Source organism: Sorex fumeus, unplaced genomic scaffold (genome assembly GCF_029834395.1).
Source record: "Sorex fumeus unplaced genomic scaffold, SorFum_2.1 ptg000098l, whole genome shotgun sequence".
Taxonomy (NCBI): domain Eukaryota; kingdom Metazoa; phylum Chordata; class Mammalia; order Eulipotyphla; family Soricidae; genus Sorex; species Sorex fumeus.
In genome coordinates, this window is record NW_026606155.1 from 39,177,856 (window position 1) to 39,205,069 (window position 27,214).

Genomic DNA, 27,214 nt, shown 5'->3' on the forward strand with positions numbered 1-27,214 from the left:
CTATATACTTATACACTTTTTCTCCACATTTGCGTTTTTGCATGAGTTTATTCGTGTCTGGAACTCTTGGTTAACTGCTAACTTTTATAACCTTCCATAGGCATGACCTTTCTAACAAGTGTTCTTTAAGATACTTTAGCTAAGCCTACAATGGTTACCTCATCTCTTGGTTCTCATCACATTAAGTATATTAAATGGATACTGAATCAACAGATTTCTTTATTTCAAAACATACATATAGGTCCAAGGAACTGAAAACTTTTACGGTATTTAACTGCAACCACAGTAAGGAAACCAGATTTGAGGAATTTAAAATTCTCTCTATAATGGATTACAAAGCTAACATTTAGGGGTTTACACTTCGTAATGGACTACAAAAAATTATTTTGGGCTATTATTGATACCACTGGGAAACAATGTCAGCATATTAGTGTGTTTAAAATTTTAAGATTATATGCTACTTTTTACACATATGTGGATCCCCAGAAGTTACTTGACTTTTTAAAAACAAAATATTCCCATATATATTTTTCAGAAATACTTTATATTTAATTTTTAACTGTACCCAAGAGATAATGGTTTCTAATGATCTATACCTAAGTTCAAATAATGCTTTATAAAATTCTTTATGTCATTTTAAAGAAATCAGCCTTTCTTAATAGTTACAAAAATATTAAAAGTAAAGGTTTGGGTATTGAGAAAAATTTGTTTCTATTTCCTTTTCCCTTTCCTCTTCTTTTTTGGCGGGGCGGGGGGGGGGGGCGATGCAGTTTTGGGCCACACTCACCAGTGCTCAGGGCTTACTCTTGGCTCTGCATTCCAGGGTCACTCCTGGTGGTGCTCAGGGGATTTTCAGGGGTACCAGGAATTGACCAGGTTGGCCATGTGTGAGGCAAGCACCTTACTGCTATACTATGGCTCTTAAAGTCTATATCTTTTAAGAACCCTGTTCTTTATCATTGCTGACATTTTTATTTTTAATTTTTTGATTTTGGGGGATTGGGACCACACCTGGCAGCAGTACTCAGGGGTTACTCCTGGCTCTGTACTCAGGGATCACATTCCTGATAATGCTCCAGGTACTATATGGGAAGCTGAACCCTGGTCAGCCATGTGTAAGGCAAGTGACCTAGTAGCTGCTGTACTATCTATCCAGCCCCAATAGCTGCAATTTTAAATAAAATAGTTTCTTAATAACAAAGGAAAAGTAAAAGGAGAATTTAAGGTTTCATTTTATTACATCACTTTAAAAAATTAAGTGATATACAAATGGATATATCTTACAGAAACTAAGAGAAGAAGCCACCAAGCTGCCAAATCATCCCTGGTAGATCAGTTTGGGGCTAAAAACCCTGCAGTCTTCTAGGAATGGGGGCAGGTAGATTACTCTCCCTTACAGGGAGGCCCAGTAGCCACCACAGTCGATCTCCACCTCCTCTGACATATAAATGATACAGCTTCACAGCTCTTGAAGCATATGTGGCCACATCACATCTCCTCCAAATTCCACAGTACTGACAAACCAGTAGGAGCACAGCAAATCTGAGAGGAAAGTTACATAAGAAGCCCACCAAGATCAACAACCAAAAACAGTAACACAAAAGGCTCAACTAATATCAGCTCAGCAAATCATCAAAGTTATAACATTATGAGATATATTATCACAAACTGACTTTTCTTTTCTATTTTCTGATAATTTCATTTGCACTTTAGTATAAACAAGCAAAATGAAGTAAATTTATTAGTACCTGCGAAGGGGGAAAACTTGGAAGGTGGGTGGGTAACAGAGGATACTGGTAGAGGTAAGGTAACAACGGTGGTGAGACTGGTTTTGGAACATTTAATGCAATTAACAACTATTATGAACAACTTTGTAAATTGTGGTGTTTAAATTAAAAGAGAAACTGAGAACTAATCATTTTATTGTCACTGTCACTGTCCTCCCGTTGTTCATCGATTTGCTCGAGTGGGCCCAGTAGCATTGTGAGACTTGTTACAGTGTTTGGCATATCAAATACGATATGAGTAGTTTGCCAGGCTTTGCCGTGTGGGCAAGATACTCTCGGTAGCTTGCCGGGCTCTCCCAGAGGGGTGGAGGAATCAAACTCGGGTCGGCCTTGTCAGCCGAATGCAAGGCAAACACCCTACCTGCTGTGCTATCGCTCCAGCCTAATCATTTTATTATTCTATCCAAAATTAAACAAGTGTTTAAATATTATTTTGGCAAAATAAGATATTGTAATAAGATACTGGAATAATATTGGAATATAATATCTTATTGGAATAAGATATTGGAATAATATTTTTGGCAAAATAAGATATTGGAATATTCCAAATGTTATATGTTTTAACTTGTCAAAGTTATGTCAAGGGGTGGTAGGTATGTGGGGAATAAATCCAGGGCCTATTACATGTAAAGGATGAGAACTGAATTTCAACCCCAACCTTCCATCTATCTTACTGAAGCAAACATCAACAACAAGCCACGTAAATTAAAAAAGATATTAAAATATGTAGAAAGCCTACCTATGTATCATGTGACTCACTAATAAATTCCAAAACACTATAAATCTTCTTCCATTTTAACTTAAGAATACTGTATGTATGACTGGATTGAATGAAAATAAATGTTTTATATCCCCAGAATAATTTGCTTAAGGTTGTAGAGGAGAAGGTCAAAGAATCACTTCTACAAATAAATATTAACCTATATTATAGTAAGATAATATCTATCGAGGATAGGCGAAGATATATACTTCAAACACCATTACTATAATTTAAAACGATAACCATAACCACAGTACATAAAAGTCACAAGTCAGTACCAAATTTCTTTATTATTTGACTTAGAAAAGAATTTAATACTGTATGCTCATTTTTCAAGTCCTCACACTACTGGAGTAAAGCAATTATATAGGTAATTAAAATATAAAATAATATGAAAGTCATTAAGTGCTAATTTTCATAAGAATGTATGTCATGTATGAAATATATTGTTATATACTTACAATAAATAAATGTCTAAATATCACTAAAAACATGTGTTTCTCATTCCAGGAGATACAGTAAATGCATAGGGAATGTAACTAAAGAGTATGAAAACATACTTGTTTAAAAATTTCCATACAGATAATTTTGCAAATGACAGAATTCTCACACTGTGGTAAAATATGAGATGCTATTAAGAACATCCCTAATAAATGTGAGGATCAGGATTCTGTGGTTAAAACCAAGCCAACTTTCCTTGGATTTGCCAAATCAGAGACCTAGATCAGATTCCTGAGAAAGGTACTGCTGTGCAGTATTTTTCTCACTGATGGAATACTATTCTTCTGTTGACACAATGGATAAATCAGGAGGTTACAATTTACACCATTGACACAGGTTTGCAATCAATGATAAGGTATATTTTTCTTTCCACTACACGGTATTTGATTTTCATGTGTAGTCACATGTTTGTCTAACCCTCAATCAAAAGGCAAATAATAGAAACCTGAAATTCTTTCAGAATACACATTTGACGTGCCTCATAAAATTCATGAATATATTTGTCTTCAGTGTTACTTGCATCCAAAGAACCCAGCATGGAGGACACAATACCCTCCCCCTTTACATGGAAAATTCCCGTATGAATTGAGTAAAATTGAGGAATAGAGGCCACAACCTGCTTCTGGCAGTATTGTGAGCAGTAGAGTCAACCCTTACTCATGACTGGAAAAGTTGCAATGGATTACTGGGAAAGCAAGAGTCCCATCCTCCCAAGTCTTCTGTTTCTAGGTCTTGTTCATGAAAGTTACACATGCTCCTTCTGACTCAGTCACATAACCTGCATTTCTTGATCACTTCCTTGGACCTGAGTGATGGTCAATCTGGAAAGCTAAACTATTACAAGATGACAGCAAACTCTCTTACATTTGGAGGGAGTTCACTCAATACTTTTGTGAAAAACATTTCACAATTATTTGCCAGATGCTCTGTAAGCAAATTACACTTCATAAAAATTTAGGAAAAATCAAAGTTTTTTCTTTTTTTCAAATTTAACCCAATGAACATATATCAATAATATAAGATACAGTATATCAAAATTATATCTCTGAAGCCACTACAATGACACCTATACACTATAAAATATTTCCATGCGATTTAATAATTTTCCAAATTAGTTCTGGTCTTCAGATTAAAAAGGAAATCACTTTTACTCCAAACAAAATCCTACCAAGAATAGCTCTATTTTATCCATTCAATAAGAAGGAAACTGCTCCTGCCCCAAATTTTCAGCCAAATAAATATCATCTAGAAGTATATAGAAAGACACAAAGATTAATTCCTGGTTAAAAATACTAAATTAAACTGGGAAATATAATCTCTCCAAAAGTAAAGAAACACAACTGAAATAAAGGGACTAGGAATATGAATGGCTTCTATAAATAAAATGTAATCACATAACCACCATTAGAATTAGGGTCTCTGCATTAACAATAAAAGATAAAGCAATTCAAACTCCAAAATGATTCATTTTATTATTCCCATCAAATTATATCTGAATCACCAAAAGAAGAACAGTTAACTGGCCTTTATAACAATCATCAAATATACTTTACGTTTTGCTAAGTTTTCATGGTACCAAATAACTTACCAGTGGGAGTGACTATCTTCTTAAGGCACAGTCTAATTTAAAATAACCCGTAAATTACACACTGTCATCAATTTTACTTGAAACGTTAAAAATCACACAAGACCTCAAGATTATCTTGTTATTCAATTTTGACTGTATTTTGTATTTAGAAACAAAACTGTGTTTGGTTAAAAGTTTATTGTAAGATATTCTCAAAAGCACTGGTCAAGACACCAAATCCTTTTAAACTGAAAACTGAGAAGGTGATGCATAATTTTTTTAATTGTAAAGATACCAAAGACATGTGAAATAAACTAAAAAAGATCTAAGTAACTAAAATCAACATAAGGTATAAAACTTTCATCAACATCAACTATAACCAACTCAATAAACAACTGAGATATAGTATTAAGCACACTTTTTCCAATTTATTAAGATGTTTTCTATTTTAATGGCTTAGAATAGTAGCAAAACTGTGTAAGTTATGTTCTATAATTTCATTTGTATTTTTAAGAAATGTACATGTTTATTATTATAGCCATAATGACTGATGACTAGTTCCAGTGGCAAAATCCCAGCAGGAAACAGATTTAGCAATTTAAATGTTTTATAAGTTTTCGTAATTGAGGAAACTTTTCATAATCTGACATTTGTTAAAACCACTTATTAGAAATTATGCAGCACAGTAGCTGTGGAAATATGAGCTAGCTTCACAATTATAAAGTCAGCCTATGTAGCCTTTTCCTATTGTATATAGTGGCATAAACCCCAGGGCGGCCTATCAGCTAACTGGCAGGCAGGGGGCTGCTCTATTCAAAGTGAGAGATACAAGCTGCAGGGCAAAAACCTGGCAGCTCCCATCTGACCCCACAATCCCCTACTGGTGACAGCTCCAAGCTCCATGGCAAATTAGGCCTTCTCATATTACAATTGGAGAAGACAGATTCCATTAGCAGTATCTGAAATTGAGTGGAGAGCTGCACTGTTATCAGACTTGACTCATAAGCACTGCTATTAATCAGAGCTATGATAGCATTTATATATTTCAAGCTATCTGCTGCCGCTGTGATATTCTGCTACAAAGGGTTGATGGGACTTAGGAAAGTGAACAATAGAGCTTTCTGGGAAAAGCAGAGTAAATCAAGAAAGTCTATGACTTCCGCACATTCTGAAGGGATTGTGGTTTACATAAATTTTCTCCCAATTGGAGATTGAGCTCTTCCTCATCTTACACATGGGATTTAGTTGTCACTCAATGGTAACAGCTGTGAAAAGGTGAAGCGGCCCACCGCTCAGAATATTGCCTTCGCTTTTAAAGCAATTAACCCATGAACAGGAGGATACCTGGTGATATCAAAGGGATTAGGCCAGCCGGTGCATTATTAACATTTCCTTGAACTAATTCTAACTCTGACTAGCTGTCAGAAAAGACTCTACAGTCTTAAAAAAAAGAGTTTTGCCCTGCTTTTTTCCCTTCAAAATGAAGTACTGCTATTTGAGCTTAATATGTCTCTCTACTTATAAGAAAATGCAAATGAACCAAGCTTTTAATATGCTTAACTAGTCGGAGTCAATGCAGTTTTAATACAAGCATGAGAGAAATATATGATCAATTAACCAGGGATCAAGAGAGATATTCCCTTGAATGGAAATTAATGCTCCAGTACTTTCCATTCTTCTTCAACCACAAAAACTTGGTGACTATTTGTTACTTATGCATAGTTACCTCCAAAATTAGGAAGAGCTGCACATTATTCTCTATGGCAGTAATCTAAAATACTCTTTGAGCTGGAAAATCCAAATATCTCTTAAGCAGGAGGTTCTACATTCTCTGAGGTATGGCATTCTAATTTTCTACTTTTTGTTAAATGGAATATTAGCTCATAACTCTAAGAATAGCAGACAGTGCTCAGAATCTAGTGTCCATTTTCCTAAAGTCAAATCAAATTGATTTTTTGCAGAAGCAAAATATTTAGAGATAAACTTATAGAAAACAAAATTTTCCATAAATAAAATACTGACACAAAATAATCTGCCAGAAAATATTTAAATATTGCAAAAATTGATTAAAAGTTCTCTGCGGTAAGCAGAGTGCTTCACAGATCTTTAATTATTCTAAGTTCTAAGTACCCTACTTGACATTAGGGATCTCACCTCTGATCATACAATGCTAGTGGGATCTGGAGGCTTTTGGTTCAAGTTTCCTAAAGCAGTACTTTAAAATAAAAGCAAACCTGAAAAACTATTCAATGTTCAGTGACTTTGTCTTACTTTTTTTAAAACAACTTCTAAATTTTGACTAAAAGTAAAACGATTTTACTGATGTTAAAAATTTAAATAGTTCAATTATAAAGCCTTTAGCTCTTTCACCTGAAAGCACAATAAATTTGTTGAATAATTTCTTTTATAGTTCCGCATAGTTTCATATTAGTGTGAAAGGATAGGCTGACTATGAAGCCTATTGAGAACACATTCCTTTCCTGGAACTACCAAAATAATTGATACAAGATATGCCCTCATCTGAGATCATAAGCAATTTAAGTCTTCCCCAAGGTAAAAAAAATTATACAATGCTATCAACATCCTCAATCATTCTCTTTTAGTGCCACCAGAACATATGAAATGTTAGCCTGGCGACATTTAATGATAGTGATTTTAGAGTCCTTCCTTATTCTGTTTGTAAGACTTAGTTCAGTGTTTCTCAGAAAATTTGAAATTCAAGTTCTAAGGAATACTAAATCATATTCATGTTAGTAACTTATTACCAATAGCTTCTTTATTTTCTATTAGTTGAATTTGTGAATTTCAAATGATACTTTAAATATCAATGCTTAAATTTAAAAAATCATTTCCTTCAATGACCTTAAAAGAGAAAATTCCAATTCATCTAAGTCACTAATAGTATTACACAGTCTTAAGTACATAGGTATTAACATTAATAAAATGCATGCTACTTTATATAAACAAAATGTATTAGATTAGACTCCCTTAACATAACGCATGCTTAAAAATGTCCCTTAAGGGGACAATACATAAATAAAATGTATAGAGAAATGACCACCCCAATATTACTATTTTTAATTCAATAAACTACAGTGACACATACAGCTTTCAATGTGTTATACTCAAATGCTTTCTACATTAAGGCAAGGCAAATACAAATGCGTTCTTGCCAGCCATTAGGAAAGATTGACAAAAAATGCAGTGTTAATGACATCTTACAGCTTTTAAAAGCGAGAGAAAGATGCAAGAAAAGCAAAAATTACAGAGTAATTGGAAACAACGAATAAATTGTTCTTTCACTCTAAGTCATGTTTACTGAAAAAAAATGGAGCTTTTTACATCAACACATTTAAACAGAAATTTGCTTTTGAAATACAATCTTTGTTTAAAAGGTACAGAAGGTCTTTATGTCCACCCCAAGAGCTAAATATAGTGAATGCTATGTGAACAATTACCTGAAAAAAATCTAAACCTGTTACAAGAATTAATTTACTGCACACCAGTCATCACTAATCCTACATGTACAGTAATGTTCTCGTAAGTGATGGGAGGAAAAAGAAGAAAACTGTTTCCTGGATCAGAACCCTTCAATAGTCAACAACAAAACAAAATTATTTGGTCTGTAAATGATTAAAGTAGTGAAATGTCTCCTAAACAAATTTTGATAAAGGAGTCAACTTGTAAAGGTTTTACTGTATGCTAGGACTGGAAAAAAGCTGTCACTGTAATGGCTATACAAGAACTGTGTCCTGCTGTTGAGTTTATATTCACAGAAGAAAGGTTTTAAAGGTTAAGTTCAGGTCATACAACAAATGAAATTGTAACAAGCCAGCTGACATTGTATAATGTCTTCTTCCATTCGATCAATAGGCTACTGTTAGTCCTATTACCATAGAGATGGCTTGCTCTTTCCTGAAGGGTGTCTATTGTTTGACAAAACAGATTTGCCACTTGAACTAGGTTGTTCCCAAAGGACATGTACCTTGTCAATTATTTGTATTGAAAATAATGAAGTATTTTTCATATTAAAATACATGTAAGAGATAATATTGTTAGATATCTTTTCTTAAAGAAAGCAATTTTTTCCAAAGTCCTGTATTGCTAAAACCACTCAAATATTCACATTAGTATTATAAGAATTTAATTTAAAATTGTCATCAACTATACAAACTTATTGTTAATTTGTATAGACTTTATGAAAAGAAAGTCTCCATATGAACTGGTGTACTAATCTGAAAACCTAAAGAATCAAGTACAATAATAGGGCAACTCAAAATTATTGCCCAAAGCTATTTAGATTGTATAAAAATAAAGATTTTTAATATATGTTTTTATAGCGGTTTGCACATAAAAAGGCACCAATAATAAAGGTACTGAGAAACATGGAAAAGTGTTAGGAAACGTGACTTAAGAGCCATTTATATCTGCATGCCATTTAAGTCTATGTAAACAGTATAGCCATTTAAATCTATGTAAACTGTATAGAAATGACCCTTGAAAATTGAGATAAACCATTAAATGATAAATATTAGTTGAAATGACTGAATTAGTTAAAAATTAGAAAAAATGTTTATCTTAGAATGTCTTGAGTAAACCAGTAATTCATATATTCAGTACAGAAAAAGAATGTTCTAAATTTTAACCTAGATATTTTAAAATAAAAATGTATTATTTTCCCACAATAAAAATGGGAGTCATTTATAAAAGGTACAATTCTTATAAAAATCATTCTAATCACTGTGAAAAAATAAAATATAACACTAAACAATTCAAGTTGAGAAGGATTTTTTAAAACATTTCACTCCTGGGGCTTGGAGCAATAGCACAGCAGGTAGTATGTTTGCCTTGCATGTGGCCAACCCGAGTTCGATTCCCAGCATCGCATATGGTTCCCTGAGCACCGCCAAGAGTAATTTCTAAGTGCCGAGCCAGGAGTAACCCATGTGCATCGCCAGGTGTGACCCAAAAAGCTAAAAAAAAAAAAAACACCCCCCCAAAAAAAAACAAAAACATTTCATCTGACCATGTCAGACTGGAATAGAAACAAATAATATAGAGAAACATTTAATAAGTGATAATATAATATTTCAATCTTAAAACTTTCTACTAACAGGTTTACAAGATTTGTAATTACATTAACTTTTATCTTTCAATAACTCAGAAAATTTAGAAAGGAGCCAACTAAAAAGCGGTATTATGACAAATGCAAATAAAGCATCTGTCTTCAAAAAAGACATCGGAAGCTGTTCAAATTATACTATGTTTCCATGTAAGAATGCCTGCATTTATAATAGAATGAGCACTGGTCTTTGAAAGAAGTATTTGAATTATTTTTTCACCATTAAATTTTTATTTTTCAGTACAATTCTCCTAATCATAAGCTAGACTCACTTAAAAATGGAGGCAATAATATCACAGAAAAATGACTTCACCAGTATCATAAACTAATGACCTGGTTTTTAAAAATAATACAGCCTTCCAAATTAGGAAAGCATTCTTAAATGAAGTTAGTGGGCACTAATTTGCCTATCTCCCCTTCAGCAATATAGGAACAAATTGAAACCTTAAATAAATCTTATCCCAAATTGACTTTTCTTAATAGCCTCATTTTAAAAGTATACACCATGTGCATATTTAGAACATGATTGGAACTTGTTCTGGATCTGTTATGCACCCACCTATCATCAATACTGCTGAGTAATTAAGTGTTATTTACCATCTAGCAAAAGCTGAACCTCATATTGTTGAATGAAACTGACCCATCTGCATCTTCATAAAATGACAAAGCTCTTTAGTTCTGCCTAAACAGAGAACTGTGATAATGAATAGGTGACAACTTTGTCTCCATAGTATAAATAAAACCAATTGTGTAATCATTTGAGGGGTCAAATGCATATAGAATCACTATAAGTTAAGAAAGTGAAATCACACAACTGGTCAAGAAAGCTGTTCAGAAAACCAGTTTTTGTTCTTGTTTGTTAATGTATGTGCTTGTCCGATATGAAGGCTTCATTTCCAGTTAGTCAAAAATACTTTTATTTAAAAAGAAAAAAAAAGAATTTCAACCAATTAATTACTTTACCTGACAACAGTGGAAAAAAGTAATGATGCAGCTACTGCTCCAAACAAGCCACAGAGAAGATTAACTCGATAGGCAATTGAGCCAAAAGGAAAGAGTAGAGTCGCCAGTTTAGCCACCAGAGTGAACAAGGGGTAACCAGGAGGATGGGCAACCTATGGGAAAATTAAGCAAGTTAGAAGAAGGTTTTCGTCTAGCACAGGAAGAGTCCCACTGGCTTTAAGTGAAGAGCAGCCCTTTTGGTGGCAGGTATGAAGACTTAAGTGCATGAGCTGTATGTAGTTTTCCATTGTAATCCTCTTGTCCCAATACAAATAAAATATTTTCTTTAGTGGATTTGGCAGCATCTATCACATGGTATGTCACCTCAAGAAGGGGTGACACATTTCATTGTCAGTTCTCTAAGCAATTTGTTCTCTGGGTTCACAGTACATTAGGGTCATTTAAAAAAACTATTGAAAAAGAAGCAGGTCCTGATCTATCGTATTGGTTAGAAAGTTAAAAGACCACACTGCTACAGGATTACCGCCACACTGACAGTCCTAACGTCTTGCCTAAAAGGGATCATGCACCATAATAAAGTTTATTAAATAATAAACTTATTAAAATTGTTAACCCGATTTATTTTATTCTCCACAGCTTATACAAAATTTGGGGTAATAAGCCAGCTACTGTATATATAGTAAAGGCTTTGCTTTATAATTTAGTTTAATTGGATTTAAAACTTAAAGTAAATTGTCACGTACTGTACTTATAAGTTACTAAAAACTGGGGTTTGAAAATAAATTAATCTACTTTACTCCATGCTTAATTAAACTTTCTTAATTCCTAAAACTGTTAATGAGAGCATTGATTAAACAATAAAACTAATACTTACTCCAAGCTCATGTGCGGCTGTGATCAGTTCCCCTGTGAAAAAATAATGTAAAACCAATAATTACTATTAGGAAATGACACTCCTCCAAAGTTTTCAAAATCCAAATGCTTGCACTGGGGTTTTGCATTAATTTGACTGGATAAAACTGCAAATCTGTAGAGATTTAACAGCATGAAATAGAGCAAGAATATTTTCTCCCTTAAGTCTTAATGAACAAATTATCTTTGATAGTTTTTAATAACTGGTCAGTAAAAACACAGCTGATTCCAATTTTTTTTTAAAGTTATTTTCCTTCCTGAAAACTGTACACACTTGAACTTATGTGACTGCTAATAAAACATTAATGCAAAATGCCATAATATCACTTAGGTAGCAGTGCACTGTAGCACTGTCCTCCTGTAGTTCACCGATTTGCTCGAGTGGGCACCAGTAACGTCTCATAACGAATTGTGAGACTTGTTACTGTTTTTAGCATATTGAATATGTCATGGGTAGCTTGCCAGGTTTTGTCATGTGGGCGAGATACTCTCGGTAGTATTGCGGAGCTCTCCGAGAGGGGTGGGGGAATTGAACCCGGGTTGGCCATGTCAGCCACGTGCAAGGCAAACACCTTACTCGCTGTGCTATCGCTCCAGCCCACTGCTTAGGTATTAGGTACAAATCTACAAAGATGCAACCATACGGAGACAGAGATGACTAGATGGACTAGGTGTGTTCTCTGCATGCAGGCTTAGGCTTGATCGCCAGCTCTACGTATGATCTCTCAAGCACCACTGGGTGAGACTCAAAACAAATAAGCAATCTCCTTGAGATATAAAAGGTAAAGCAGCTGAGGTTTGAACACTCCATAAAGTATGACATTCCATCATTCCAAATTAACATTTGGGTTAATTGAAAATACCGGAAATTGAAAATATTTTTCAAATGTGTATTAACTTCAAGTAATTTTTGTAAACTCTACCATATACCACATATTTTCAAACCACAAAATTAATAATTACATACTAATAGATCATTGTCATTACTGGCAATTTTCAAGATTTATAAAATAAGTATATTTGCAAAATGCTGATTTTGATTTTGTTTTTTAAATACTCAGAAGTAAAAACTATTTCTGGCTTGTCTCTGTTCATAATAGAGGGATGATTAAAAAAATTATTAATGATTTATGAAAGTTTAATATTACCTATTGGAAATACACTATTTTCTATCTTTCAATCTATATCAAAACACTCTGCTTTTAATGTCTACAGCTGCAGGCACAACTCAGACCTTTATCCCCTCAAACTGGGCTATAGCAATAGCTTTGACCAAACTTTTCCTTCAACTAAACTTCATGCTGACATCACTCCTTACTGCCACCACGGCATTACTCAGGACGAATGGATTATCCCTTTGTTTATGATTCCTCAGTGGCTGCCCTTATTTGCTCGAGCGGGCCCAGTAACGTCTCCATTGGAGACTTTGTTGTTACTGTGTCTGGCATATCGAATACTCTCGGTAGCTTGCCAGGCTCTCCGAGAGGGGCGGAGGAATCGAACTCGGGTTGGCCATGTTGGCCGCTTGTAAGGCGAACGTCCTACCCGCTGTGCTATCGCTCCAGCCCGCCCTTATTTAGTGAATGAAATTCAAATTCCTCAGAACGACATACAGGGCCCTCTACAACTTAAGGTGACTTTGCAATGAAAACCATGAAAACTATGCTCCCGGCCAAATCATATCACCCTGTACTCCCTGCGAAGGGTCCCGTTGGGCACCTTCAGCATTCTTCAAGATCACCTAGATTCTTCGAAATCTAGTTGGCTTGTCACCTTCTCAGTGACACCTTTCCATTCAGCCTTCTTTCTCCTTTTCCTTTGAGTCTATCTATTTAACACTTACAACAATGGACTGTCTTATATTCTTCATGTTTTTTTATACTAAGTTGAGAATCTGTTCCCAAACCATTTCAGGATCAGTGTATCATCTATCCATCTGATCACACACAAAGGATGGAAGGCAGGCCCTGTACATAGAGGTTGACCAATAGAGGTTGATCACAGTATCATCCCTGCTCCTCAGATTCCCTACTTAAGTGTGAAGGGCTGCTAGCTTTACAGAAACCCAACTAGGGCAGGCAGTACTCACTGAAGTCAATTTAGTACTCAAGGGCATCTCAGAAAACAGTTCCTTTTTGAATCTTATAAGCCTTTTAAAATTGTTTATGATCTAAAAATATTTAAAACAGTCTACAACCAAAGATATTTTATAATTTCACTCAGTATGCTATCTATATCTTCAGTTCCAGTTTTGCTTTGGGGGGGGGAGGCACAACAGCTGTGCTCAGGGTTTACTACTGGATCTGAGCTCAGGGATCACTCTTGGAGGGCTTGGAGGGAGCCTTTTGGAGTGTCAGGGATACGACTTGGGCCAGTTGCAAGCAAGACAAGTACCTTACCCCGCTGGACTGTCCCTGGGCCCCTCAGTCCTAGTTTTAATGTTTTTCATCCTTATCTGTAAGTGCCAAAAAACATGGTAATACTAAATTTCAAGGTCACTGTTTCCTCTCCATCTAAATTTACTTAAAACTATGTTTAACATTAAGAAAACCACCCTTTAGGGGCTGCAGTGATAGTACAGCGGGTAGGGTATTTGCCTTGCATACGGCTGACCTGGGTTCGATTCCCAGCATCTCATATGGCTCCCCGAGCACCACAGGAGTAATTCCTGAGTGCATGAGCCAGCAGTAACCCCTGTGCATCACCAGGTGTGACCCAAAAAGAAAAAAAAAAAAAAAAAAAAAAAGAAAACTTTATACCTTTTACAAACCTTATACCATAAAAAAATGAATAGTTATTCTTTGCTAGAGCTGTTATAGAGATAAACCTGGAATGTAATTAAGAATTAAGTTCCATCAACTTTTATCAAGTATTAAATTTTAAATGGAAAAGATAACTTTTAAAATAAAGTATTCTTAACAAAGAGCTAAAGGGTGATACTCTTAATGCTGGTAATAAAGTGAATAATTTTTTGAGCAATTTTTAAAAAATAACTAAAGTGTATTCTGGGTTTCCCCTTATTTTCACAGTAGGTTTTTCCTCATCTATGTCTGACTGCGTCAAAATTCCTGAGTGCTTTTTAAAAATGATGCCCTGACCACACACCAAACCCACTTAAACTATGAATTTATGGTCTTGGGGCACAAGTTTCCCAGGTGATTCTGAAATATATTCAAATCTGAAAGTCATGGTTTTTGTCTTGGATACACAAGCTCAGAGTTGATAGCAGAAGCTTAACTTCTACAAAACCCAGGTCTCTGGATCTACTTTATATTATAGAATATTGCCATATAACAAATCTATTGAAGGCAATATCCTTAAAATATATGGATACTTACATAGCATAATTTATTCCTCCCTCCCAGAAGATCTATTAGAAAGGAAAGCCTCTCTTATAAAGGACTTCTGTCCACAAATCAACTGAGTATCAAACTGTGTGGATATTAATTTTGGCAGTTACACCACAAGGTGATACATATTTAGCGAGTATAATTTGAGATATATCGGGAAAAAAACACATGCTTTGCATTGGTTTTGAGATATTTTTTCATTTATTGATGAAAAATATTTTTTGTAACAATACATTTGATATAACATCGGTGTCAAAGGTTAGACACATTTTACTCGCAACACTTGTAAAGATTAATTTTTTATTCCCCAAAATACACATTAAAATAATAGAAGCAACCACTCTATAGTGTTAAACTTAAATTAGGACAAAGTTTTGTAACTCAAAGTGAAGATCAGCTTTATTGGGAAAAAGGAGTAGACAGCATTAATACAATCACAGGTTTCAAATAAGACATTAAATAACACTACAGATGGTTACAGTGGATTTAACAAAAAAATAAATAAAATTTGTGAAATTCTGAGTCTACTTGGTTTTATCCTTGACTGACCCTGCTTGTGGTTGTGGTTCTGTACACAATTAAACTTGTTTTGTCATCTATATAAGGCAGTGTAACAGGGGAGAGTGCAGAGGGCTTAGGTGTAAGCTTTGAATGCTTGGGTCCTAAGTTTGACATGAGTGCATGTGGCCTTGATGGCCTTCAGCACTATCTCCCTGGGGATTAACAAGGAGTGGCCTCCAAAACGTGGCTGGAAAAGAACCTCACCCCCCAAATGGGATGATACTGAGAGCTACTCTTCTGGCAGTTCAGGAGTATTAAGCCTCAGCCATACAAAGCACTCGGCAATAATCTGGCATCTAATAAGTGGAATGTCGGCTGTTATTCATCCCACCCCATATTTTAGGGTCAAACAACTATGGTAGCTTTCAATACTTTCCTTTTGCTTAGGGGGGGCATTGAACTAACCAACTACCAGTAATGCTCTTCATGAAGAACTTCTCCCAACTATCAAACTGTTCCTGTGATTTACTATAAACCTTGGAGACATGGAACTCCACTCCTTCCTAACCATGAACAAAACCCTGCCCCTGTGTCTTGTTCACTAGACCTGGGAGAACAAAGGTAAAGACTTGCAAATGTCTGCTTATAAGTGGATAGACATGGAGAGTATCATGCTAAGTGAAATGAGTCAGAGAGGGACAGACATAGAAGGACTGCACTCAATTGTGGAATATAAAATAACATGAGACTGACACCCAAGGACAGTAGACACAAGGGCCAGGAGGATTGCTCCATAGTTGGAAACCTGTCTCATGAATGGGGCAGCTGGAATAGAGAAGGGAACACTAAGTCAATGATGGTTGGAGGGATCGATCGTTATGGAAGATGTGTGAGGACAATAGATAAAGGACCAAACATAACCTCTCAGTATCTCTATTGCAAACCATAATGCCTAAAAGCAGAGAGAGAGCATGGGGGAAAATTGTCTGCCATGGAGACAAGGGAAGGGTTGGATGGGGGGATGCTGGGGTAGGGGGGGATATTGCTGGTGGAGAATATGCACTGGTGGAGGGATGGTTGCTTGATCATTGTGTGACTGTAACTGAAACATGAAAGCTTGTTAAGTGTATCTCAAGGTGATTCAATAAATTAAAAAAAAAAAAAAAAGACTTGCAAATGTCAAGGCTCCTCAGCCTGGCAGGCAGCCCTGAGGAAGGCCCCTTCACCTCCAACTCCCTGCATTCTGCATAATCCTCTCGTCCCTGCATGTGGGCTGGTCTTACAAACTTCCATAAGCGAAATAGAACCTGGGATACCACCCCCAAGATTAGGTCATAAAATGACAGAGGTGTCAGAGTGAGGTGCTAGCTCATTCTCTTGACAGAAGTCAGTTTACTGAGAGAGCCGCATGGCAAAGAACTAGATTAAGCGGAGACGCAAATCCTTCCCACGTGGAGCCTGGGGAAGAACTTAGCCGCTGCCCACAACAAGACAAGGACCCAGACCCGGGCAGGAACCTCCAACTCCGCCGCCCCTCTCTACCCTATGAAGAGGAAATGTAAGCAAAGGCTCCTGGTTTCACGCCACTAAAATAAACTTGGGGCTCTATGGGCAGGCAGCAAAGGGTTAACTAGGGCCCTCCACTTCTTTCCTTTTACAGGCTCTCTACTGCATGCCCCCCCCCGCCCCCACCCCCGGACAGGTGCATCCTGACCATGGCCAATTACCGTCCCCTATCAGGCATGGACAATCACTGAACCTGACAGCCAAACCGAATGCAAAACCTGGATTTTTCTCGTCCCAGAGAGGTAACTAATTAAGCCCTGTGGTTGAAACGGCCGTGAGTGAGCCTTGCCCCTTTCGTGTCGGTTTGAAATAGAAGCACTTTGCTTGAAGCCGCAAAGGGCTTTCTTTGAAGTGCCCCCCCTCCCACCCCCACCCCAGTGTGAACCTTCTCAAGGTTCAGGTTTCAAGTACAAGAACACCTCGGCGGCCGGTCCGGCTGAGCCACTATGCAGGTGGCACTTGCCCCTCTCCCGGGCCGGTGTCTTAGTTCCCCTCTGCATCACCTTCTGCCCACTGCACGGGTACCAGCCGCCTGGGAACCCTCTACAGGTGCGCGCTCCTGCCACCACGAGCACAGCCAGGGCTCAAGAAAGTGAAGCCTGTGCACGCCGGCCGCCCGCTTCCATTCTCCCACACCCCCCCAAAAACGGCCCGCAAACAAAACTTCAAAGCCAGGCAAATGTCACGGGATTAAAAGTCTCCATCAGGTGAAACCCACCAGCCGCGCCTGGACACCGTGAGAAGAACCCAGGTCCGGGGAGAATGGGAAGCGGGGAACCCCTCCACCCCCATACCCCGTGAGCCGGCCCGGAGAGCAAGGAGGGGCAGGGAAGACCACCCTGAGAGTACTTTACCCGAGTCTCCCCCCGGCACCGAGGGGGGCAGCGTGAGGGTGAACACCGCGGCCACCGCGGCGAACACGGCGACGCCGCCCCGCAGGGCCCCCGAGCGGGGCCGCCACTCCTTCGGGGATGCCCGCCCCCCGGGCCGCGTCCCTGCCGTCGCCATGGTGACCCATGGGCCGGTGGGGACCGAGGAAGGAGAGCCCTGCCGGCCCAAGGGCTCGGTTCGCACAGAGCTCCCGGGGCCACCGGCGAGCCCCGGGCCGCGCGGCCACCGCATTGGCTTCCGGTCCGGGCGCCGCAGGCTGGGCCGCACCTTCCTCGGTCCGAGCGAGGGGGGAAGGTGAGACGCGGGTCACAGAGGAACCCTCCCCCCAGCCCTGCGAGACTTCTTGGAGCGCATCACGCGTGGGCGCCCACGGTCCTCCAAGAAAAGACGTAAACGCCTTCCAGTCGCTCGAGACGCGGGCGAACCTTCTCTAAAACCGCAAGCCGTTTCGGTGGTGTCTCCCCCCCCCGCCGTGGCGCTGACTTGGTTGGGTCCGACAGAGACCGCCGCGAGGCTGGGAAGCGGGAGCGAGGGAGAGCCGCGTCCGCCCCCTGCGGCGCGGGGTGGAACTACACGAACTGCCCAAAGCCAGGCAAGCAGGCAGTGCGTGCACCCATCTCGATCTCGACATTCATCGCATGTGGGTCAGTGTAAGTCCGTCTGTTGATGATTCGATCCGTTGGGTAAGCTTTAAATTTTACTGTTAAAGATTATTATTTTTTTGTGTTGAGGGGGGCCCACACAAGATGGTGCTCAGGACTTACTCCTGGTTCTGGGTTCAGGGATCACTCTTAGCGGTGCTCAGGAAGCCATATGTGGGTCATATGCATGGCATATAGGGCCTACTCCTGTCAATTCATAGTTACCATTTGCCCACCTCTAGCACACAGCAGAGGGTAACACCACCCCCAACCCCAACCCCAGCACTTCCAGGTAAGACTAAAAAACTTAAAAATAAATTTTATATGCATCATCCTACCTAACCCTGGTTCCGCATATGATCCCCCAAATAGATTAGGTGAGACTTCTGAGCACAGATCCAGAAGTAGCTCTGAGCATCTCAGGGTGTGGTTCATCTCTCCTATCCCCCAAATAAATTGCAAAGAGGCAGAGAGATGGCTTAGATGGCTTAAAGGGCTGGAGCACAGACTGTGCATGCAGGAGTCCCGGGTCTGATCCCTGGAATTGCATGGGGTCGAGGAGGAAGGAAGTCCGAGCACCTTGTATATGACCCCAAAATCAAAATAAGAAACAAACGAAATTCTCATAAAAATGAGAAAAATTTACTCACTGAACTGGGAAACTTGAACTTCTATTTTAATACAAATTACTCATCTTTGATAATGGTGTCTTCTACTTGAATAAAAAAAAGTATTTTGGTGGAGCTTTGGCCACAAAGCGGTAAATAAAATGACTACAATTTACTTCCCAAAAGCTGCAGTGCAAAAATATAATAGGACTCCTGGTCATCCACACTGCAGGCTTTTAGTACAATTCTGAAGCTTATATTTTACATTATGATTGCAATTATTGTTGAGGGACACTGGAAGAGGGCAACCTCAGTGGAATGCAGCTCAATTATACTGAAGACTAGAGGAGACCATCTGAAACATGTTAGAAACGATTGATTCACCAGGAACACTGTGTCCCTACCATAGAGTAATTGACATGCACTCAGGTTGATTGACAGTCATTGTGTCAACAATGCTTTCTAGGCCACCCTTGTGTGTTCCTGCGGGCAGATGCTCAAAAACAGCTGCCCATAGTCTCTGAGTTTAATACTCACTCCTACATGATCACTTAACCTTGGTGTGAGGGTTAGACTCAGGGATGTCGTCACTATCAGTATCAAACAAGACATGGATATCACTTACAAGGTTAGGTTATTTAAAAAAAAACAATTGTTAACCAACAATAATCCATATAAAAATATCTCTGATATAGCTTACACTGATATTTTAAAAGTGTGATGGTCAGGGAGCAACAAAGGGCTACAGGCGACAGAACTGGAGAGTTGGTCCATAAAAGTGAGCTTTAGGGTGGAGGTGAGACATGGGAGGGGCCTGAAAGGGAGGGGTCTTTAGGAACCTCAGTGGAGGAAAGTGGATCCTTTGGAGGCAGGTGTGTTGGAATGATGTATATAGGAACCATTCATTAACAGTACTGCAAAACACATCTCAATGAACCATTCATTAACAGTACTGCAAAACACATCTCAATGAAGATTTTTAAGAAGCATGTGAAAATGAAATAAATGTAAAAGACTGACTAATTTAGTGTTCTCTCTCTCTCTCTCTCTCTCTCTCTCTCTCTCTCTCTTTCTCTCTCCAACTTGTTTCTTTGGTGAAGCCATCTACATTGTCAAGAGGTCTACAGAGAGGTTCACATAAGTCACTGCCATCCAGCCGTCAGCAAGGATCAGTGACCTCAGTCTAGCAAGCTGCCATGCACTGGTATACTGGAATTGCCCAGGACCTTTCCCCACTAGGGTCTTGTTCTGCCTCTAATTCTTGTGGCTTGTGGGAGATACTGACACAGATGACAAATTTATGTCTTAGGAAAACTGGGAAGTTATGAATGCTGTTTCAGTCTGCTAAATTTTTGGTAATAATGAATTTTTAAATTATACTGTCTCCCATTTCTTGGATGAAGGAGCATGCCAATGAGTAATACTGACTGAATCAAGTATACATTTGAATTTTTGGTGGGGGGGTCACACCCAGCAATATACAAGGGTTGCTCCTGGCTCATCCACTCAGGAATTACTCCTGGCGGTGCTCAGGGGACCATATGGGATGCTGGGAATTGAACCCGGGTTGGCCACGTGCAAGGCAAATGCCCTACCTGCTGTACAATCGCTCCAGCCCCTGCACTTGTTTTTCATTTTTTGTTTTGTTTTTATTCCTGGGGCTGGAGAGACAATAAAGGGGTTCAGGTACTTGCTTGCACACAGTTGACTCAAATCTGATTGCTGGCACTGTATATTACATGTTGAGCACTGCCAGGACTGATCCCTGAGCTTAGAGCCAGGAGTAAACCTCTTCTCCCCAAAAATCTCTCAATCTCTCTCTCAAATCCACTTATTCTTTTGCTATTGAACTTAAAAAATAAATCTGGGAATCAGGAAGATGGCTCAGTGGGCTGGGGAACTGCTTTACACACTAGAGCCAGAGTTCTGATCCCTCCAAGCTCCTCCGGAGGTGATTCCAAAATAAAACCACAAATTTTTATTCTGGAATATTACTTTCAAAAGGGCATAATTCTTTGCCCATGTCTTGGTGTATAGATAAGTAGTGGAGCATGAATTTGGGTGTTGGGTGAATGGATGAATGAATTAGTTAAAAGGGGAGAGGGAGGGAGGAAGGTAGGGAAGGAGAGAGAGAGAGAGAGAGAGAGAGAGGAGAGAGAAAGTATCTGGTATATGTAAGACACATGCACTACCACTGAGCTATAATCCCTTGTCCTTGACTTTGTCTGTCTTATTTCCATTATATACTTGTAACTACAATGCTGACAGGTACAAATATTATTAAATTGTACTTAACAAATATTTTGCTTAACAAACATTTCTTTCCAATTTTAATGTATGTGCTGCCGAAGCGAGCACAAACAAACATTTCTTAACAAATATTGAGTTTAGTGAAAATTAACAATAATAAATTTCTGTATCTGTTAGGGCTTTCATTTCGCTACTGTAGCCAATACCTTGCTATGGTAGCTTAACCATGCAAAAGCTAATTCTTTCATGTAGAGCAGGTCTGAGTGAACTCAGACCCACCTGGTTTGGCAACTCCTTGAAATCATTATACATAGAACTGATCTCCTTTTATCTCTTTTTTGCCCAAACCATTTTACATTACCAAGATAATTTGCTCTCCAAAATGACTCCAACTGCTCCAAAACCTTATATCTTTATTTGAGAAAGAACAAGAAAAGATAAGGGCAATCCATTTAGAGAATATTCTGGAAATATTATTTTATGATTATACTCTAAACCTCACTATCACTGTATCACTGTATCATCCCATTGTTCATCGATTTGCTTGAGCGGGTGGCAGTAATGTCTCCATTCACCCCAGCCCTGAGATTTCAGCAGTCTTTCCTTACTCGTCCTTCGCAACGGTGCCGTATTGGAGGCTCTTTCAGAGTCAGGGGAATGAGACCCATTATTGTTACTATTTTGGGTGTATCGAATACGTTATGGGTAGCTTGCCAGGGTCTGCAGTGCGTGCAGGATATTCTCAGTAGCTTGCCAGCTCTCCGAGAGGGATGGAGAACATATATAAGAGAATACAAGCAAGTATGTTAAAACCAAACACATGTGTGCTGCTTTAGGTATATCAGTGGGCTAGACTATAAGTGGTCGTGCAGCCAAGAATGCAGCCACGCACTTCTGGAGCTTTGTTTTATAATCTCTGGATCTTGGCCTTGGATGGGATTACATGGCATGGGGGCAGAATTGGGGGGGGGAGTTTGTGGGTGTGACTGCCAAGCTACTGGAAAATGGGGGATCTGGGTGGAGGAGGCCCAGTACCGATCCGAGCAGGCTTGGACATCTCAGCCCCGGGTCCCGCATACCTGCGTTCCTCTTCTGGTTCCTTCATGCGTGAGGTTCATCTGAGCATGTGAAGAGTAGCCTTGAGCATGGCTGTGACTGTAGTAGTCACAGTTGTAGTCACAACCTCAGTAGTCAAAAACTAATAGGCCGCCCCTGTGGCAAAGAAAACTTAAGAAGTGTGTGTGTGTGTGTGTGTGTGTGTGTGTGTGTGTGTGTGTTTCTATCCAGATCTCCAGATTCTAATACAAAAGAAAAAGTTATGAATGGCTGGTAAAGGAGGTAACCAGCAGGTCCATCTAACATCAGATTTAGTGACGTGAAGGTAATTGAAACTAGCATTGTCTATAGCACTGTAGCACTGTCCTCCCGTTGTTCATCAATTTGCTCGAGCAGGCCCAGTAATGTCTCCATTGTGAGACTTGTTGTTACTGTGTTTGGCATATTGATTATGTCACAGTAGCTTGCCAGACTTTGACATGCAGGCGTGATACTCACGGTAGCTTGCCAGGCTCTCAGAGAGGGGTTGAAGAATTTAACCTGGCTCGGCCAGGCCAGCTGCTCTCAAGGCAAATGCACTACTGCTGTGCTATCGCTCCAGCCCTTAATGGAAACTATGAAGGTTCAAAATGTTAGTTTCAAGTAACAGTTGGCTAAAAACTGAGGAAACAGAAGGGAAAAATGAACACATTTGCATGCAGGGCTGGAGCGATAGCACAGCGGTAGGGCGTTCGCCTTACAAGCGGCCAACATGGCCGACCCGAGTTCGATTCCTCCACCCCTCTCGGAGAGCCCAGCAAGCTACCGAGAGTATTCGATATGCCAGACACAGTAACAACAAAGTCTCCAATGGAGATGTTACTGGGCCCGCTCGAGCAAATCGACGATCAACGGGAGGGCCTTGCATGCAGGGAAAGTGAGCAGTAGTATGAGAATGCACAGGGGTTGAAATGTCATGAGTTTTTTGTAATCCATGAGAGCATCTGAAGAGTGAAAGTGAGGAAGTAAAGATGTAGAGGAGGCTAGAGAGTATGGAGTCAAAGAAAGGAAGGAATGAAGCTAGAAGGTATGAAGGTGGAAGAGAATTGAGGTAGCACATGGTAGTGGGACTTGATCCTTGGCCTATATGGGACTTGATTCAATAAACTCTATAAAGACTATTTACCGAATGTGTATTTTTTCTTTATACAAGAGGTAAGAGATAATAATTACTGGGGAAAAAAAGAGAAAAAAGTGTACCATATAGAATTTTGAGAAACAACTAGTAAAGATATATAGATAGACATAGATGTAGACATACATAATTACAAATAATTACCTATAGAATAGTCAGGACCAGTGAGAAAAACCTTATGTCTATGGAATAAGTCATATGCTGGAGCAAGTCAGAATCCTGGGGCATGGAGTGAAGTGACTGTGCACAGTGGAATGGTTTCTTCAACGTCTTCAATAGGAATCCGTCAGCTCTGCTTTTAGTGTCTTTGAATTGATTGAATCAGGCCTACTCAGATGATTTAGGATAGCTATCAATCCTTCCTCTCTTCTTTCCTGACATCATTAATTCCTTCCTATCTGACAGTGCTCAGTGAACCATACATTCAGTGCCAGGTGCCAAACCAGGGTCCTCCATAAGAAACTAATGAGCTTGAGTCCTTTGAGTCATCTTACTTGCTCAATCTTCTAAAGTCAAACAATGATGATTTTTTAATCACACCTATAAAATGTCTTCACAGCAGCACCTTGATTAGTGTTTGATTGGAAAATCAGGAAATGTCATTAAGCCAAGTTTACACATTCAACAGGTACCACAGTGTACAATGTAAAGTCAAATCCAGGAATATGTGAATTAGAAACAGAATATTCACTTGAAGGGAAAGTCAATATTTGAATGTGTGGGCTTACAGAATCTCCAATTTGGCCCTGGGACTCTTGAAGGCAAAACCAAATGGAAGCAGTGACATTTATGTGGTATCTCAGTTTCCCAGAAAAAGCAAGTCTCTACATGGAACTTAAGGCCTGTATTTAGCCTCAGCCGACACCTCACTATAGAAAGGTTGAAGGTAGACATGGAGTAGCTCCACGTCAGATCTTTGAGGGGTACGGTGCTACCTACAAGGACTCCTAGAGTGCCCAGGATTGAACCAGGGTCACGGTTGCATGCCAGGAAAGTGCCTTACCTCTTGTACTGTATCTCCAGCCACCAGACTGCATTTTAATATTTTCTGAGACTGATGACTTCCTTCTTTAGAAAACAACTAATAATTGGGATTTAGAAAATAATTATTTAATAAAAATATTCTAAAAGTCAGGATTCTTACAACTAAACCATCCAGAAGAGTGGTTGAATTTGTTTTCCAAAGTAAATTAAGATGGATCATTTTTTTTCTTCTATCTAGATTATAGGAGTGAATGGGTCAGTTGATAAATGAAAATTCCCTTACTTCTCACATGAAAGACCTCAGAGGAAAACTGGCTCTCTCTAACGAATGAGAGCTCAGGTAGAGTATGGAGTAATACCTTTTGAACTGAGCCCCACATATGTCATACTCTTGGTCCTGAGGTTGCACTCTATTAGATCCAAGCTTCTTAAACTGTGGGGTCACCACCCCACATGATATTGCATAACTGAATAGAGGTGTGTGAAAATGTTTGCACTAGGAAACATTTTATGAATGCACGAAAGCTAAAAAATTAATTCAAAACCAAAGACGTCATGAATCCAATGTACTTTTGGCAGTGCACACCTCTGGCATTTCTTGGGGAAAAGTGGTCACAAGTGGGGAAAGGTGAAGAAGCCCTGAATTAGATGATATCTCAGATCCTGAGTTCACTCCCAGATGAGAAAGGCAAGAATGCCGATACTTAAATCCTTACCACAGAAGGATTAGCAATAAGGCCATGTGAAGTCAAAGATAAACTAGATGAAGAGTTTCAGAACACATAAGACATCTATCAAGAGGAAGCATATGGCAGGCTGGACAGTGACTAGGACAAAAATCTTCAGAGTGTTTTGTTTTTCCAAATAGAAGTCCTGTTTCCCTGTGGAATGCCCCTTGTTGAGTATGTCATTTTATTGAATCATGAAGTCGGTCTCAGGACATTTGGAAAATGCTAGATATAAACCAATGGGCTTAGTTAAGGGGCCATTCATCATGTGTTACTATCAGCATTCCAATATGTTACTTGAGGGACCAATGACATGTATACTTCTTTCTCATGTGCACATGAAAGAAGATGGGTTTAGTAGATTCTAAAGCCTTATAAGGCAATGTCCTGGAAATAAATTCATAAAATATAAACTTTTGGGACTAGAGAGATAGTATAAGGGCTAAGACACTTACCTTGCATGTGAATAACCTTTCAATTCCCCACCACCACCACCACCACCACCACCAACACCACACTTGGTCCCCTGAATATTGCCAGCAATGTTACCTGAGCATAGAGTGAGCTCTGAGAACTGCAAGGTGTGGACCAATACCCTCCCACAAATAAGAAATACACCTTTGTAGAAATAGAGGGAAGTTTCTTGAGCAGCAGGAATGGGAAACGAACTAAGAGCATGCTGGATTACAGGAAGCACTCAAGAACTGGGAGATAGACTTCTTGGCAGAATGTGAGTCTTGCTAGAACCGAGGAACATGGTAGTCAAAGTGCCTGTCAGGAATCATTTCCCTTCAGCACTAGAGGAAAATGGGCATCTCTATAGGTCCTAGAGTTAGACTTCCTGAGCTCAGATCCCACCTCTATCATACTAGCTGGCACATTGCTCTGCCTTTTTAATTTTTAATTTTGATTAAATGGGAAAGTTATGAGAATTGAATAAAAAATTAGATTAAATGCTTAGTCTGACATAGGATAAGCTTCCAACAAATGTTGGGCATTATTATTTATTTCAAAAATATCAACTGGCTACTATTATATGCCAGGTTTTGTGTAGTGGTCAAACAATGATAAGTGTGTCATGTATTACTCCTGTTTTCCCAGAGTTTACCAATCTTATTGTGGGAGTCACAGGATAAAGAGTTTGATCATTAAAACACTGTAGTAAAGGCTATGAATGGGACATTCAGGTTGTTACGGATATTATGGGAATTACCTAGTGACTTCAAAAGAATCTCTGAATTGAAATGAAACTGAAGTTTGCCAGAGGAGGCCTTCTTGAGGAAGGAGTGAATAAGGAGGCATTGCGAACACCTGGAATTGGGAAGACATGGTGTACTCCAGCAAACAAACCCGGGGCCTCCAGCTCAGAGCACAGGGTAGGCTCTCAGGGAACCCAGGGGGAAACAACATGAAGAGTTAGTAACCCAAATAGAGTAGGAAGAAATTTTACTTTTCACCACTAGAGCACATTCAAGAAGCCAAATTTAACCTTTCTTGTCTCTCTTCTAATATTAGAAATTGCAGTAACCAGGCTGGAGCAACTGTGGGAACAGCATTGTGGGTAGGGCACTTGCCTTGAACATGGCTGACCCAGATTCTATCCCCAGCACCTCAAATGGACCCCCAAGCCCACCAGGAGTGATCCGTGAGTGCCGTGTATACCACTGGGTTGCCAACCGCCCCACCTCCTCCCTGCCCAAAAGTGACTGTCACAGATATGGTCTTCCATTCTCTTATTATTATTATTATTATTATTATTATTATTACTGCTTTTTCGGTCACACCCAGTGATGCTCAAGGATTACTACTCAGAAATTATTCCTGGCAGCACTCAGGGGAACATATGGGATGCT

General features: G+C 39.2%; 1 protein-coding gene across 1 annotated transcript in view; it reads right to left on the bottom strand.

The window, feature by feature from the left end:
* TMEM260 (transmembrane protein 260) overlaps positions 1-18,175 on the bottom strand; it is an 82,512-nt gene extending 64,337 nt beyond the window's left edge. The window contains 4 exon segments of the mRNA XM_056133572.1: positions 10,701-10,852; positions 11,575-11,606; positions 17,884-17,980; positions 17,982-18,175. Of these exon segments, the coding sequence (XP_055989547.1) occupies positions 10,701-10,852; positions 11,575-11,606; positions 17,884-17,980; positions 17,982-18,047 (347 nt within the window). The 5' untranslated portion in view covers positions 18,048-18,175.
* Positions 18,176-27,214: the final 9,039 nt, after the last annotated feature.